The following is a 15,723-nucleotide window of genomic DNA, read 5'->3' as shown; positions in this document are numbered from 1 at the left end:
AGCCACACTCACAAGCTTGATCGTGTCGATAGTCCGAGAGAAAAAGTATTCCTATTAGTTTGTCTGGTGGCAGTTTTGAGTGTTTTATGAATTAATAGAACTATCTACGAGTCTGTATATAATGTTGTATTAAAATATGTAGATGTCCTCAAGTGTATTGTTTATTTACAAAGGCGATGTAGGAACTTATTGCACTGAAGTGGGGGAGAATGCGAATTCAACTACTCTCTCTCTCAGTCTCTCTCTCTCTCTCTCTCTCTTCGTGCATCCGCGTCATATCTAAAAGTGACATTATCGATTCTGTTTGAGAAGTTCCACCTCTTGTTGGTGTTGTCCTCTACGTTGTGCGCGCACTTTTATTGGCGTACATTTAACCTCTGACCCTTTTACGTTAGCAGCCATCCCCCCATATCTTACCTACCATCCCCTTTCTCTCCTTTCTTTCTCACTCTCTGTCTTTCTCTCTCTCTCTCTATCTCTCTTTTTTTTTCTTTTTTTCTTTAAGACCACGCACTGAAAATAATCTAGCAGTCGTTTAAAGAAATGTAGATAACAGTCCTTAGAACGTGAACTGAAGGTCACTTGCATACATTAACTCTCAGCTGTTAGATCGGAGTTGTTGACATGTGCTTTTTTACAAAGTGGGTTGATACTTTAGTCTCTTTTTTTCCCATTCAAACTAACCTGATTGTGCAGGATGGTAGACATCGCTCGAGTGTTGTGATATCAATGTTATAATATGGATTTTAATACTGCTATAGTAAATATGTTTGTTATAACAGTGTGTGTATATAGTGTAGCCGTTACTCCTAAGATGATATTATACCGTGATTCTAAGTTGAGACTATAGTCTCACTCGTACTTACGCCAAATGAATTTTGTTATAGCTGGATCTGCATTATAGACTTTGCAGCCATATAACTCATTAAGAGTTAATATCGTAGCTACAACTGAGGAGTTTTAGCTCAGCTATAATTCTTCGCAGCGAACATAATGTGGAAATACTGGTAAGTTGAAATGTAACTACTATTTTTAGCTTGTGTTTGTGTGTTTTAAGGAGTCAAAATTTTAAAAGGTAAACCTACATCTGAACTGTAATACTGTGATAACGAATCTTACGGGAATTTTGTTTTCCTTCTAAACTAGATGAAGTTTATTTACAAACGAAACGAAACAAACAAATAAAAGTATATCGATTTTTTTTTCTTTTTTATTTCTTTTGCAGCCTTTTTAAAAATCAGTTAAAGAAAATCTCGTGAATTAATATGGAAACATTAATAATTAATGGCTTGATTTCATTGGCAGATTTTTTTTTGTTATGGGAAGTACAAAATAATCCATATAAAAGTCAGAATATTTCCCGTTGTAAATGTGGACATGTGTGATAAGGTGGGTTTATAGTTAATTTTATTCATTTACTTTACACTTCAAATGTAACCTAAATGTAGCCCATAAAATGATTACTATATTTGCCAAGACTGTGTATACTACCACACAATAAGACTTAATAGACGTAAATAAGATATACTTTAAATAGGGAATAGCGATAATAGGTCACCTATTATTGTATGCGTTAAAATGAAAAAAAATATTTCCCTGCTTTCTTTTTTTTTTTTTTTAATGTATGGTTTTATATTTTATTTCTTTTCAACACAGTTTAGTAACGAATAGATCATTTTTAGTATAGAATATGCTTTTGCTTGCAGGCATGTAGATTGGCCTATCTAAATACAAATTGGTTTTTCTTGCACATTCAGGCCGACGCATTTTGTATACTTTATAGGCTTCAATGACCCCTGAAAAGCAGGGAATTCTTTATTTGATGATTTATGACCTAAATGATAAGACATAAAATATATTTTAAACTTGTTTTGAAAAAAAAAAAAAGGAATTAAAAATTTTTTATTAAAATATAATTGTTTAAAAACACATGGAGTTATAAACAGATCAGATAATGTTCTGAATGGAAAAGTTATTGCTCATTAAAGTTCTAAAATAGCCTCTCGGTTAATGCGTTTCCATTCATCTGCAGTGAAATGATTAACTCAAGTAAGAGGAGCTCATTAATAAAAAGAAATGAGGGGGAGTAAGGGGAAGTGAGAAAGACGTATGGAGACGACAGACGACAGCACTAATCCAAATAAAAAAAAATACCGGACGTAGCCAGTAGTTAAAAGATAGTATAGTGCTATTTTATTTAGCAAGCTTATATCAAGTTACACCGTCGTGTCTGGTAGAAACATTGTACGCGTTATTTTTTTCTTCTTTACATTGTTAGATGAAGTTGAAACTTGGAACAATTATTCATTGTCGATGACAAAACAGTAATACATTTAAACAATTACAAATTTATTAATGAAGTCGTCGTAATTAATTATTTAAATATAAAATGTTCTAATCTAAGAATCAGGTCGTTCGCTAACAATTTTTTATTACTAACTATACAATTTTCTATTTTTTTATAAGTAATTGAATAGCTCAGTAGCAAACGCGTTGACCTTCCATCATGGAAGCAGGACCGGCCTTAAGCATGGGCCTACTAGGCAACCGATTGGTGGAGGCCTCACACTGGTCAGAAAACCGAGAAGAATGAGCGAAACTTGTGCCCCTTGTTATTGCACTAGGCCTGACTAGGGTTGCAATACATTGTGTACGGTGTTTTATGTTTTCGCTGTATATCTTTTATTTTTCTATTTCATTTGGGTCCATAAAATTCACTTCGTCTCCAATTATGTAAGGCCGGACCTGATGGAAGCCCCGTTTTCGCCCCCCCCCCTCTCCCACATAAGCTAGAAATTTGCGCTAAACAAAAACAATAAATAGAAATATATCCATTTGCACAAGCTTATTATTGCTAGTCTAGTTTTATTGAGAATTAATTGTGCGATTGATTCAAAATAATTAATTCAATTTCACTCAATATAAGCGAAGTTTAAAATTATTTTTCTAAAATTTAACTTTTTAAATACTTAAATAATTTAACTTTTAAATAGCACAAGTGCTACAAAAGCTGTCAAAATGACAAATAAAAACAATCTACACATAATCAAGATGAAAACAAAAGAAAAGCAATAACAATGTAAGTGTTAATATAAAATATAAATTATAATTATAACAATAATAATGAACAGCACTATGGCAACTATCAGATCAAGTGATTCGCAAACACTGAAATGGTAGCCAGACGATTTGGGCTTCTCAGCCACACATCTCACTGACCTAGAAATGTCCTATATCTAGTACCACTATTTTTTTTCTGGATAGCTATACTATAGTGCCTAGCTACAGCCATGTACTTCTGGGGGAAAGATGTTACCCCTTGGTTTTGGTTGCAAAAGAAAATGTAGGTTCAATAAATGGCTTCAGGATACGCCTCTGGAATGACCGCATTAGATTAATTAGATTAAGCAATTATCTCCTTCCTCATGTTGATTTATACGCACGTGAAAGTAATTTGATCCATCCAATGAGTTAGTCTGAGACAGCGAGGGCAATGCAACTTAAATATAGCATTCATTAGTGTAGGGCTGATGTTTGTAAACATTTGTAGAGCGCTTTGCTTGTTTTTTTACATAGATTATATTAACTCACTATTTCTGTGTGTCTTGTAAAAAGTTTGTACACGTTATTTTTCCCACACCCATTCTCGGATCAAGTTGAAACTTGGCACAATTACTCATAGGCGCAGTCTACAAATATCTGGTAATTAATAATGTTTGATGCCAACAAGGGAAATTAGGCCTGCAGTATTCACAGATATCGCAAAATATTTAGGGTTTTGTCCCCCTTAGCTAAATGTGCATGTTATTTCTACCACAACCATTGTCGGATCTAGTTAACAAAACGAAGTTTTAAGCGTGGAGAGCTTTCCCCTTAGATAAGTTTTGTTTTGTTTTTAAAAGGATTTTAAAAAATATTTTGCTTGTTTAATATTTAGCCACTTTTTCTCAATATGTTGTGAGCTTTCTACAGAATACAACAATTGTTAAGTTCTTATTTTTCTTTTTCCATTTCATCGTGAGAGTTTCGTCTTTTGTAGAACTCGTGTTACGAAACTTTGATAATGTTATGGCACGATTTGTTTCATAAATAGGGGAAGTTTTGACTTAGAGGCAATGACGATACTAATAAAAACTAGACTAGGCTTTGAAGAAGAATAGCGAAATGTAAACAGAATACTTCTAAAGGCTTTAGAGAGGCACTTTTTTTTATGGACGTAGAAATATAGCTTGACGACATTCGACAGTTCCCTTCGTTATCATTAAATGTCTTGTTCGACATTCACTATCAGCGTCGACTAACTTATAGTGTTGGATTTCGTTATTTAAGTGTTACCTCCGTTTCATTTGTCTGCAATAGACACATCGCGGAAGCGCCCAACAATATAAGTATTGTTACCAACGTAGTCCATATCTAGATCCACTCTAGGGCGGCAGGGGGAAGGGTGGCAGGAGAGGTTCGAACCCGGAACTATTGTGACGAAAGCCCAAGGCGCATGCCACACTGCCAGGCAGCCTTTCATATGCCAGATAAACATTATACGTATGGCTACCTGGTCGTGCGGTATGCGCACTGGATTGTCTCGTTGGTCCCGGGTTCAACCCTGCCCGCAGCCATTCCCTGTCGCCTTGCGGGAGGTAGAGTAGGAAGCAGATGATTTTCAACTCAGAAGAAACCTCTGAAACATGTGAAACAAAACTTATACAAAATAAACCGGACAGACGTTCACATTGTAGCATCTTATTTTCATATCTTATAAATTACAGACGTTTTTTCAAAACACAGGATACTTATCCATGTGTTTATCTAGTCATGCATGCTAATTGACTAAAAACCCCGATATGGTGTTGGTTTTCCTTGCTGATTCAGGCAGCCCATTCCATTCTCTAATGGCACTAGGGAAGAACGAGCACTAGTACGAATTTGTCCTATATTACATACACACATACACACATACATACTCATTACATTCTACTTTATATATTATATATACACTACTTGACACTAGACAGACGCACTAACGTAATCACGCACAGTTAGCAACTCCCTCTCCACTCCCTGGTACATAGCCTACTAATCCAAGCGAGACAACCGAGTTATCTACCATTCATGCGGCAAAGAGCGAAAGGTTTAGTTAACTTGTCATTTTTTTTTACATTTTTTTTTATTTATCATTGACATGTCAAGGGCAGAAGTTTACTGTACACGCGCACGCTTAAAGAAGCCAACCAAACGTTTCTCAAACTGTAAGGATCGCCTTCGTAGAAAGTGCAAAGGCAATTTACTTTTCCCAGAGGATGAAGTCCGCTGTAATTGTATTGTAGTTTTAAATCCATAATTGAATAATGGTTAAGTAAACAATAGTATGAGTGTGTGAAAGAAATTAAACTTGGAGACAAGGTTTCAAGCAACAAGATCCTCGTTCTCATTTTTATGTTGGAGCGTTCAGATGACTAGACCAACATATGAGATGAACCGTAAGAGCGTTCAGATGACTAGACCAATATATGAGATGAACCGTAAGAGCGTTCAGATGACTAGACCAATATATGAGATGAACTGTAAGAGTGTTCAGATGACTAGACCAATATATGAGATGAACTGTAAGAGCGTTTAGATGACGTGACCAATATATGAGATGAACTGTAAGAGCGTTCAGATGACTAGACCAATATATGAGATGAACTGCAAGAGTGTTCAGATGACTAGACCAATATATGAGATGAACTGTAAGAGCGTTCAGATGACGTGACCAATATATGAGATGAACTGTAAGAGCGTTCAGATGACTAGACCAATATATGAGATGAACTGTAAGAGTGTTCAGATGACTAGACCAATATATGAGATGAACTGTAAGAGCGTTTAGATGAATAGATCAATACATGAGATGAACTGTAAGAGCGTTCAGATGACTAGACCAACGATGTCTAAACTTTTGTGTGTATTTGATATACAGTTCATGCATTTTTCTATCAAATCCTTTTTTTTTCTTTTCAGGCAGAGAATCATGGCTTCCCTTGCGCTCTTCAATGCTTTACTACTGTGTCTTTTGCTGCAGAATCTCTTAGCAGACGCCAAAGTTGTCGTCCTGCTATCTGCTCCCCACACGGCAGATGTCCGCACGTACACCAACGTTGCCAGGGAACTGTCCAGTTACGGACACGAAACTTACGTCTGCGTCCCTCAGTTTTTGCTGGACTCCAACTTGGTCAACACTGATGGGGTCAAGGTCATTCCATACGGCCAATACTTGAACAATTTCGATAGCTTCTTTTTTCAAACAGTCTTAGACCGATTTTGGCGCGGGGAGAACATTTGGGTCAGAGACTATGTCAGCCTCATCCAATCGATGCAGGCTATAGTTCGGCAAATCTTAACAGATCAAAATCTCATTACCACATTGAGAACGATTAAACCAGATTTGTTTATTCTGACTAACGGACCATTCTTTAGGAATATCGTGACTTTGCCCTACATGTTAAACATTTCTTTTGCATACCTTGGTTCATTTAATGATCTTCCAGGACAAAGAGTTCCTTTCAGCCCATCTTCAACAGCCTGTCCCGGCTATCCAGAGTTTAAAGAAGAAGGAATGGGCTTCTACGGAAGACTAGCGACGAGTCTGTGCAACGTCGTAGTAACTTTCTTGGATCATTACTTCATGGACGACAAAATGGTTGCTGAGCTCGCGCCAAACAGTCCCAAGGCATCCGTTAGCGAGATTTCTAGGATGGCGAAAGTCTACATTATTGAAAGCGAGCCCATCTTGGACTATGCTAAACCGGAAATGCCATATATGAAGCTGATTGGAAGCACGGCCTTGACAAAGCCCGCGGATCTAATGCCGCCGCTTAAATCTTTTATAGACAATTCGGAAAAGGGCGTGGCATTAGTGTCTTCTGCCAACATTCCAGCGCCAATAGCGAAGAAGATGATGCTAGCTTTTCAGCAGCAGAATTTAAGCGTTATTTGGAGAGTCCATTTTTCTCCAGCGAATACGTCCCGTTTGATGACAATGCCATGGGTGCCCCAAAATGACATTCTGGCAAACCGCAAAACAAGGCTGTTTGTGTCGCACTGCGGTACACACAGCCAATACGATGCCCTGTACCACGGCGTCCCGATTTTATGTCTTCCGTTGTATGGAGACCAGTTCTACAACGCGGAGCGGGCCAAATCTAAGGGTTTTGGGCTATCAGCCAACTTGGCAACAATCTCATATAAGCAGTTGGCCAAGCTTATGTCCAAAGTGGCCGACACAGACAAATATAGAAATAGCATAGAAAGGGCTTCCAGTCTGTATAAAATGTTTTATAAAAATCCAAGTGAAACCGCCGCGTTTTGGATTGATCACGTGATAGAGAATGGGGGCATCTACATGAGGTCAACTGCGCAGACGTTGCCGCTCTTTAAACTTCTTACGCTTGACATTATGGCATTTGTTTTTCTTGTGATTGCTGCAGTCATACTCGTTATAGTCTGCGCATGCGTGTTTTGCTTCAAGATTGCCAGGAAGTGTTTAACAGCGTTGGTGAGGCCAAAATTGAAGAAAAGCTAAGCTCCTAAGATATATCATTTCTGTTAACATGTGAAAACAAAAATGGTACAGGTATCAAGATGTGTCTAGCCATGATATATCGTAAAGGCATATCTCCTAGGCCATCATTGAGGTTTTCCTCCGTTAGTAACTGAAGCCGATTGAAAAGCGAAGTTTTCACCCATTTGTACATCGTACGCCATGCACAGAGACAGTGTACGGGTAACTTATCGTTATAGACAGTAAACATTACGTCCCTGCCTCTTAATGTATGCATAATTTGCATTTAACTGCGAACAATTTTAAATATTTGAGCCTAATATGAATTTTTAGGATAATGTGATATCAAAAGAGGCACACGGCTATAAAGACGAAGGGGAAGTAAGCCTGTTTGTTCAGACTCGGGGTAAGCAGAAGTGATGCGTCGTCAACAGTGATCATACAAGGTCCAATTGCAGGCAGTGGTTAAATCATTCTCCCATGAGAAGTCGAGACAAACTTGAAAGAACAAAAATTGCTGATATTAATTGTCGTTTGTTACGCCTGACTAGTAAACAAGACTCCAGAACGAACGCTGTTACATTCATGCCATACTAAACAAAAGCATGTTACAACTATCCTCATAATCAACATATTGGCTATTGTTCAATGAAAGCTTCAACGTTTTTAAGTTTCTTTCACTGATGATCAACATTTGAATATTACTGTTTCCGTAGCAGCCTCAAGGACTCTCCTTCTTTGACTGTTATCTAAAATGATTCTCAAATCTCACACTCAAGTTCAGTGGTGCCTAAACATGTTCAGCCTGTGGGTCACATTTTCGACACTCCCCATTGTAAAATGTCTTCCATTCTAATGGATCCGACCCTCTATGACTCTATGACATATGTACTTAGGACATCAGTAGCGAGGCACCTTGTATAGCTCCGCCTCACACGCGGATATGGCTGAAGGCAGAAGAAGCAGACAAAAAATGTGCACTACCCTGGGGGTTACCAGACGTCCGGCAAAAGGAGGACATGTCCTCATTTTCGAGGTTTCGTGCTCTGTCCGGCAGACATTGGCCCGAAGTGTAAAAATGTCCGGCTTTTACTCTGTTGTTAATTTCAGTGACAAATTCTGCACCAATGGGATTAAATCCTTTTTTAAAAATTCGCAAACTCTCGCATACATAGAAGAAGTATGAACAGTATGATACAGTTGTAGACAAACTCCTTCATGAACATGTTGTTCAAAAGAAACCTAAGAGCTCTTGAGGTCTCTGTAGACTTTTTTTTCTTGTTCCAGGGTATAATACTAAAGTTGAAAGACTATTCGCTAATCAACGGCCCAGCGGACAAAAGAGACAAACAAACTTAGAGAGAGAGAGAGACATTGTCCTCTTTTTTTTTTGTCATCCCGTGGAGGTGCATGTCTCTGGTAACCCTACACAACCCTATAGTTAAATAATGTGTTGCCAGTTCTGTGAGAGAGCTTCTAATTCACACCCCAGTCACGCCCCAGTGCTATGAACTATCTGGTGGAGTAGGGCGGGGGTGGGGCATCTAAATAGAACCCTCTGTTTGCAATGCCCAGATCTTCGACAACCTTGAGGGGAGATTCATGACCGGCTCAAAAATTAGTCTTTTCAATGAGGTTCTCCTTTGTTATAAGAGCGCTTGTGTCAATCTGGGAGGCGCGGTGGCCGAGCGGCAAAGATCTTGGCTTCTTTATTTTTTAGTTAATTGTATTTTAAAAATAAATACTTTTTTAGCGTTTTGTTGTAGAATCATTGTGTAAAAAAACATTTCATTAAAGTTATTTTATAAAAAGCTCCATAATGTGTCTTTTCCTAATTTTGTTCTTGACATCAATGAGTTGTTTAGTGAATTATTTTTGGCATTCAGTAAAAACATTTCCAGGAATAAACCTGCTGAAATAATTGCTCACTGTAGCTTACATTAATGTGTAGGCCCTATAATAAGAGTAATAATAAGGCTTGTCTTCGATTCCGAAGAATAATGAGGAATCCCGTGGCTACGCACCACCAGCTTTGACCTACATATTTTGTCATATCCAGGGCAAGCAAGACTAACATATGCTGACATAGAAAAGAGCAACTGGTTGCATGCGACTTCAGAACGAGACATCTGGGGGTCACTCACAAAGGCCACTGGATCCACATTTGAGACCAAAAGATAATCCACTGCCAAGGACATACGCCGACGGCGAAAAAAAATCTTAATCGACCACGGGCGAACAATGGTTATAATTAGAATAATGAAATTATATCATCATAGACTTTAAGGAAGTGTGTGCTTTAGAGACTCACCCTCTTTTGCAAAAAAGCCTTAGCAAAAAAAAACCTCTGAAGTTTTGAGCTAAACAGTTATGTCACAAAGAAAAAAAAAAGAAAAATCTCTCATTCCTTATGGCGGGGCGTGGGCCTTTCAATTGTTCTTTGTACTTTGACTTAAAATTTAAAACTTTGGCTGGCAAACAAGGAGGTACACCTCAATACTGTAAGAAGACGAACATTGAGCTGGTTCAGTTTTATGTTTAGACCTGACTAACTGTCAATACCTCAATAGTGCAGGATTCTAAGGTAATAGAGTACAAAGAAAATCTAGTCTAGATGATCGACGTGAAACAGGAGGTCGACCTTTCGCAAAATTTCTGCTAAAGGTAATTTATACAGTTTTTGAATTGAATCCCCTCCTGAATGATAAATCTACAAGTTTTTTTTTATTTAGTAATTTGCAAATATCGCTTGAAAATGTTTCACTTTATATGAATTAAAACATTGCATATGTTCTAAACATTTTTATTACAAAGAAAGAATGTATGTTTAATGCTGACACTATAGTTGACCTTTAAAATTCTAAATTTAGTAATACAATTTATATTAAAATTTAAATTAAAATAGATGCCAACTTTTCCAGCAGTTATCTACCTTTGAGGGAATGACCTTTCCGTATTTATTTTCGTAGTACAACGACATAGAGAACTCTTAGAGATGTTTTGAGAAACAAAAATTACATATTATTTCATTATTATTATCACATTATGGAGCGAATCCGAAGGGGCCGCTCTAAATATTGAAATCTCTACTCTACAACAAAAATCTAGATAAAGATATAAGAAACTCATTAGAGGCCATAGTTAACCTTAGAGACGGAATAAGTCGAGCTTGTCATATCGCAAAAGAATCACTCAACAACAAAGGAAAACAAACAAGAGAAAGAGTGAATAAAAATAGAAGACTAAGAACATTTAAGGTTGGAGAAGAAGTTCGTGTGTTGCTACCAGATAAGAACAAAATGGAACGTTTAGAGTCATAAGGAGAATGAACAATGTAGATTGCGAGGTTGAATGAATGGGAATAAGAAAATTTTTCACATTAATATCTTATCCTCATATCATTTGAGACCCAGTGAACTGATCAATGACACTCATTTAGTAGAAACCATAAATGTCGCAATGATTTCTGAAGAAGATAAGGATAGTGAGACTACGCTTCCTACAGTCACAACAAATGCTGAAAACTGGACATGTGTAAAAATCGGTCAGGTATCGGAAGAGAAGAATAATCAACTCAAGGCGATCCTACAAGGGTATCAGAAAGTATTAACCCACGTGCCAGGGGAGACAACAACCATGGCCTATGGCATCACCATAACAGGAGACAAACCAGGAAGGATAATTTGCTACAACTTACCACTAAATTACAGAGAGGCGATTAGAAAGGAAATAGAGGAGCTTACAACTTTGGAAATTATCGAAAGATCAAAATCTCCATTTGCAGCACCAGTAGTAATGGTCAAGAAGAACAATGGTGAAACCCAAATGTACATAGATTATCGTCAATTAAACAGCATTACAATTTTGGACGCAGAACCCATGCCCAACCCAGAGGACTTGGTTGCTACTTTAGCTAATGCGAAAATATTAGGTAAATTAGACTATAACTAGACCTTGCAAAGGGTTACTATCAGATTCCAGAAGCCGAAAGTGCACGCCATCAAACGGCATTTTATACTCCATTTGGACTCTATCAATGGTATTATATGCAGTTCGGTCTGGTGTTTCTACGGCTCCTATACCTAATGTTCAATTTCTTCAAAGTTTTATAATAAAGAAATACAAAGTAAAATTGGTTTTTATTTAAAAAAATATTTTTTAACATTTTATTATTGTGTTTCAAATAGATAAATAATACATAATTTAACTGTTCAAAAATTTTATAATATGTAATGCTAAAAAAGAATGTATATATGTTATGATAATTTTTTTAATTGAGTTCTCTATTCTTCACCATTTAGTTTACGTGAACAGAAAAAAAAATTGGATTACAAAACAAACACTAAATCAATAACAATGTATATTTACAAAATAAAAACCATTTTCAAGGCAATTCGAAGTAAAAATTGTCCTCTCCATATGTATTGTAACATAATTGGCCATTAAGGAATGGAATTATGTACAATTGACAACGATTAGTTTTATCTAAGTTTAACCTTATTTTAAATACACTTATAGAAGATATCCATAGAAGTGCGGTGGCTAAAATGCATTCTTTTCTAGTCAGTGGCGTAGAAAGACGCTTATAGTTCGACAGTTACACTAGGCAGAGCATATATCCTGCATTAGGATCGACCTTCAGCAAGAATAAATACTTTGGCAAGCTGACAATTGATAGGCATAACAAAAGTGACTCCAGAAAACGTTTAAAGACCAGCTTAGGCGCCATCTTGCTTGAACTTACAAAGAAGAGAGAAACATAGAAGTAGGCTGCTTACGAACAAGGCAGTTGGAGATTTTTAAAATATAAACCTCGCCCTATTAAATAATAGAAGCGTCCATCCTGACATTTTGTCAGCATATCACACATACACATTTTGAATTAAATCCTAGAAATCTGTGACTTGTAGAAATATTTCGCAAATGCAGTGACGGCGCAACGCGTAGACCACGTGACATACCACCCACAGGCCATAGGAACGAAAAGTTAAAGAAACGAAATGAAATTGACCTGAAACTATTTGTTGAGAAGCTTGTACATCTAGTACGTACATTTGTAAATGGGATATTTCTTGTTCGTCTTTTTTATACGCGACAGTAAATGGCTTCATTTCTCTACTTAAAAATGAACAACATTGTAGCTAGCTTCACCACCGACTCATTTTCTTGTTTCTCTTTGGTAAATATTCCTATCGATCCTCCGATCTCTAGGCGTAGTTTAACAATTTTTTATTCGATGTTCAATCAAGAATGCCGTCATATTTGTTGTATAATACCGTTTATATCTTGAAATAAAAAAAAACAAAACTGGTTTGATGATATTGTTAGACAAGACTAGCTGTCAAAATCATCATTCAACATACAGAAGTAAAAAACAAACTACAAAGAAAGCTAGATGGACATCTTTACGTAATAAGTCTGCCTTTATCTTCATTATAAGCTAAAAATATATATTTATTCAAACTAAATTATTATTTTTTAGGTTATTGTATTGTGTATTGAACGTATATTGAACAGATTCTCATTTTTTACACACACACACACACAAAAGTTTTTATTTTTCAAACTGCGCCCATGAGACTTTGCACCATGTACGTTTGGCTCAAAAAAGCAGTTGGAGATTTTTAAAATAAAACAATAAAACCTCACCTTATGTGCGCAGCAGTATGAATGTGGAATGGTGCGAACGCTTGTTGAAAGGAAAAGATAGAGCGGGCTTAGAGAGAGAAGAGAGTAATGTAAAGGAAGATGTAATTGATATAGTATTTATGTGTTGTATCAAGATTAAAGACCTCATTACATACAATATATAGGAGTCTGTTTGGTGTAGGATTAAGAGTCTCATCTGCTCGTAACACCTATTATGTACATCAACTCACTTTGAAATTTGGAAATATAAAATAGATAAACACCAAATTAACTTGAGTCACTTCATTGAGTCAACTTGAACGTTCAGAGAAGTCTTAAATCATACAAAAATTAAAATTAACACTAGAATTATGTTTCTCTTTGTATTAAAAGATTGAATGTTTATATTGTTTGTAAGTGAAATTGTAATTTTTTATTATTCTTTTAATATATGTGTCGGGCAGGAAAGAAACCGTTCTGCAGGCTGGAGTAGGCCCGCGGGCTGTAGTTTGCAATCACTGCTCTAGTCTGTTAGACCGTTGGGGCACCACACAAGATCTGTTGACGGTCTTTCTCTATTCCTCTCAATCTTTTAACTTGGATTGAATCTCTTTGAAAGACAGGCCCGTCCATTCTTTTTAGGTTGTCTTCCCTTCGCTTTTCTCTGTCTGCCTCTTCTTCCGACCTGGCACTTTTCCGTGGATGAAGGTCTTTGCAAGCCCTGAGGACCTGTGATCTGTCCATAGGGTTTAAGGTTTCGTTTTTGACAGTACTTTCCAGGTCATCGCTGTACTAAGTCTGTCTCTAATCTCTTGGCTTGTGATGAGATCGATTAATTTGCTGAGGGACAAGAACATTTCTTTGTTGTAGAAGCAGTGGTGATAAAGTGAGTTGACATTGTAGTCGATTCTTGCATTTTCTGAAAGCCATTTGAGCATTTGAGATTGAATGCTCAATCTGCTATTAGATATCATGAAAGAAAACAAATACGTTTGTACTTTTACAATTCAACACTTTGGCTGGCAAACAAGGAGGTACTCCTCAAGACTGTATGGAGACGAACCTGGAGCTGGTTCTGTCATATTGTTAGACACGACTCGCTGTCAAAATCATTATTAATAAAGGTAAATTAGCTAATTATCTAAAATGTTTATACTAAAATATTACCATAAATAGGGTCGAACTCTGTACCTCAGTCTTGGAAAGCCAATGCTCTACTCAAGTGCCACACGACACACATGATAAATGAAATTCGAGGTTATTTATACATTTGGAGTTACAAAAGTAATAAAATTAAAACGAAAATCTAGATGATCAACCTATTTTTTAAATAGACTAATACAGATGTCAATAGGAGTGCTGTAACAATCCATTTTCTCCTCTATTCTCTGTAATATTTTACTAAAAAATATTCTAGAAACTCCAAAAGGATTTACTCCTAGCTTCACCATTAACAGGAGGTTGATTTCAATCTCATATTTACACATTATAAACATCTCATATAAATATGTAGAACTAGTCGACCCACGGCGTAGCATACGCCACTATTTTGCTGGGCCAGCCTTAGGCCACAGCAACCTATGCGACCGCATTGGGCCCCCGCACTTCCATAGGACCTGCGCTAATTCTAGATGCAAATGATTAAATTAAACCTTTTTATAACTTATAACTGATTTCCCGCGGCCTCCTGCTATACTAGGAGCTCCTGTAAATCTCCGGAAATTATTACAATATTTTGAAAACTCATAAAAATCTCCTGCAATATATAGACAAAAATTGTTATTAGAACCATGAAGAGAATTATATACCGGTATAGAGATAGATGGAAATTCACCTTCACCTATCCATTAATCCTGTGATAATCCTATTTAGAAGCGGGACGAAAAATTCAAAGGAAATAAACCGACGGGCCATATTTTTTTTTGTTGTTATATTAAAAATCAGAATAGCTAGGTATTTGATTTAAAGATATAGAAAATTAAATGTATGTGATGTGTGAAGATGGAATAGTATGGGTAACAGTTTATCATAATTTGGTTCAAATTTAGACGTAATTATTCTTAGAGGAAGAAACATACTTTTTTTTTTCTTTTTTCAGCTTCCAAATTCTCTTGAAGACGCGGCCTCTACTAAATCCTCTTATTTTCGTGTAGCAAAGCGCGTAGAGTATTAAGATATCGCAGAATTGAGGAACTCTTCAGATTGTGTTGTATTTACAAGATTTACTATGACATTGAGGACTGGTTGATATTCAGTATAATTTTATAAAGAACAAGCATTACACACCGTCTATGCCCGTCGAGTTGTTCCCAGGCTTTACAGTGTTTATATGGCCGGAACATCCTCTTTTTTTTTATTTGAATGAAGGGGCGACATTTTAACTGTCTTAACATATTTTTTAGCCCGTAAATTAGTGCATCTGTAGCATGAAATTTTACGGCCCGTTTTTTTATTCTCTTTCCTTCTCTCTCTCTCTCTCTCTCTCTCTCAAGGCAACGCATTTTTACACGCCCACGTTCTTCTGGGGCATATGGTAAATATTGCTTTTTTTCATT

The 15,723-nt window shown here is 36.6% G+C and overlaps 1 protein-coding gene across 1 annotated transcript; it reads left to right on the top strand.

Moving 5' to 3' along the window:
• Window positions 1-530: 530 nt before the first annotated feature.
• Window positions 531-9,354, top strand: LOC106061084 (UDP-glucuronosyltransferase 1-6-like). Its single transcript, XM_013219144.2, has 2 exons — window positions 531-1,007; window positions 6,001-9,354. Exons 1-2 carry the CDS (start codon window positions 994-996, stop codon window positions 7,559-7,561), a joined length of 1,575 nt encoding a protein of 524 aa, XP_013074598.2. The 5' UTR covers window positions 531-993; the 3' UTR covers window positions 7,562-9,354.
• The last annotated feature ends 6,369 nt before the right edge of the window (window positions 9,355-15,723 follow it).

This window comes from Biomphalaria glabrata, chromosome 17 (genome assembly GCF_947242115.1).
Source record: "Biomphalaria glabrata chromosome 17, xgBioGlab47.1, whole genome shotgun sequence".
Taxonomy (NCBI): Eukaryota; Metazoa; Mollusca; class Gastropoda; family Planorbidae; genus Biomphalaria; species Biomphalaria glabrata.
The sequence above is the reverse complement of the archived record's forward strand: the minus strand, read 5'-3'. Positions and strand labels throughout refer to the sequence as shown.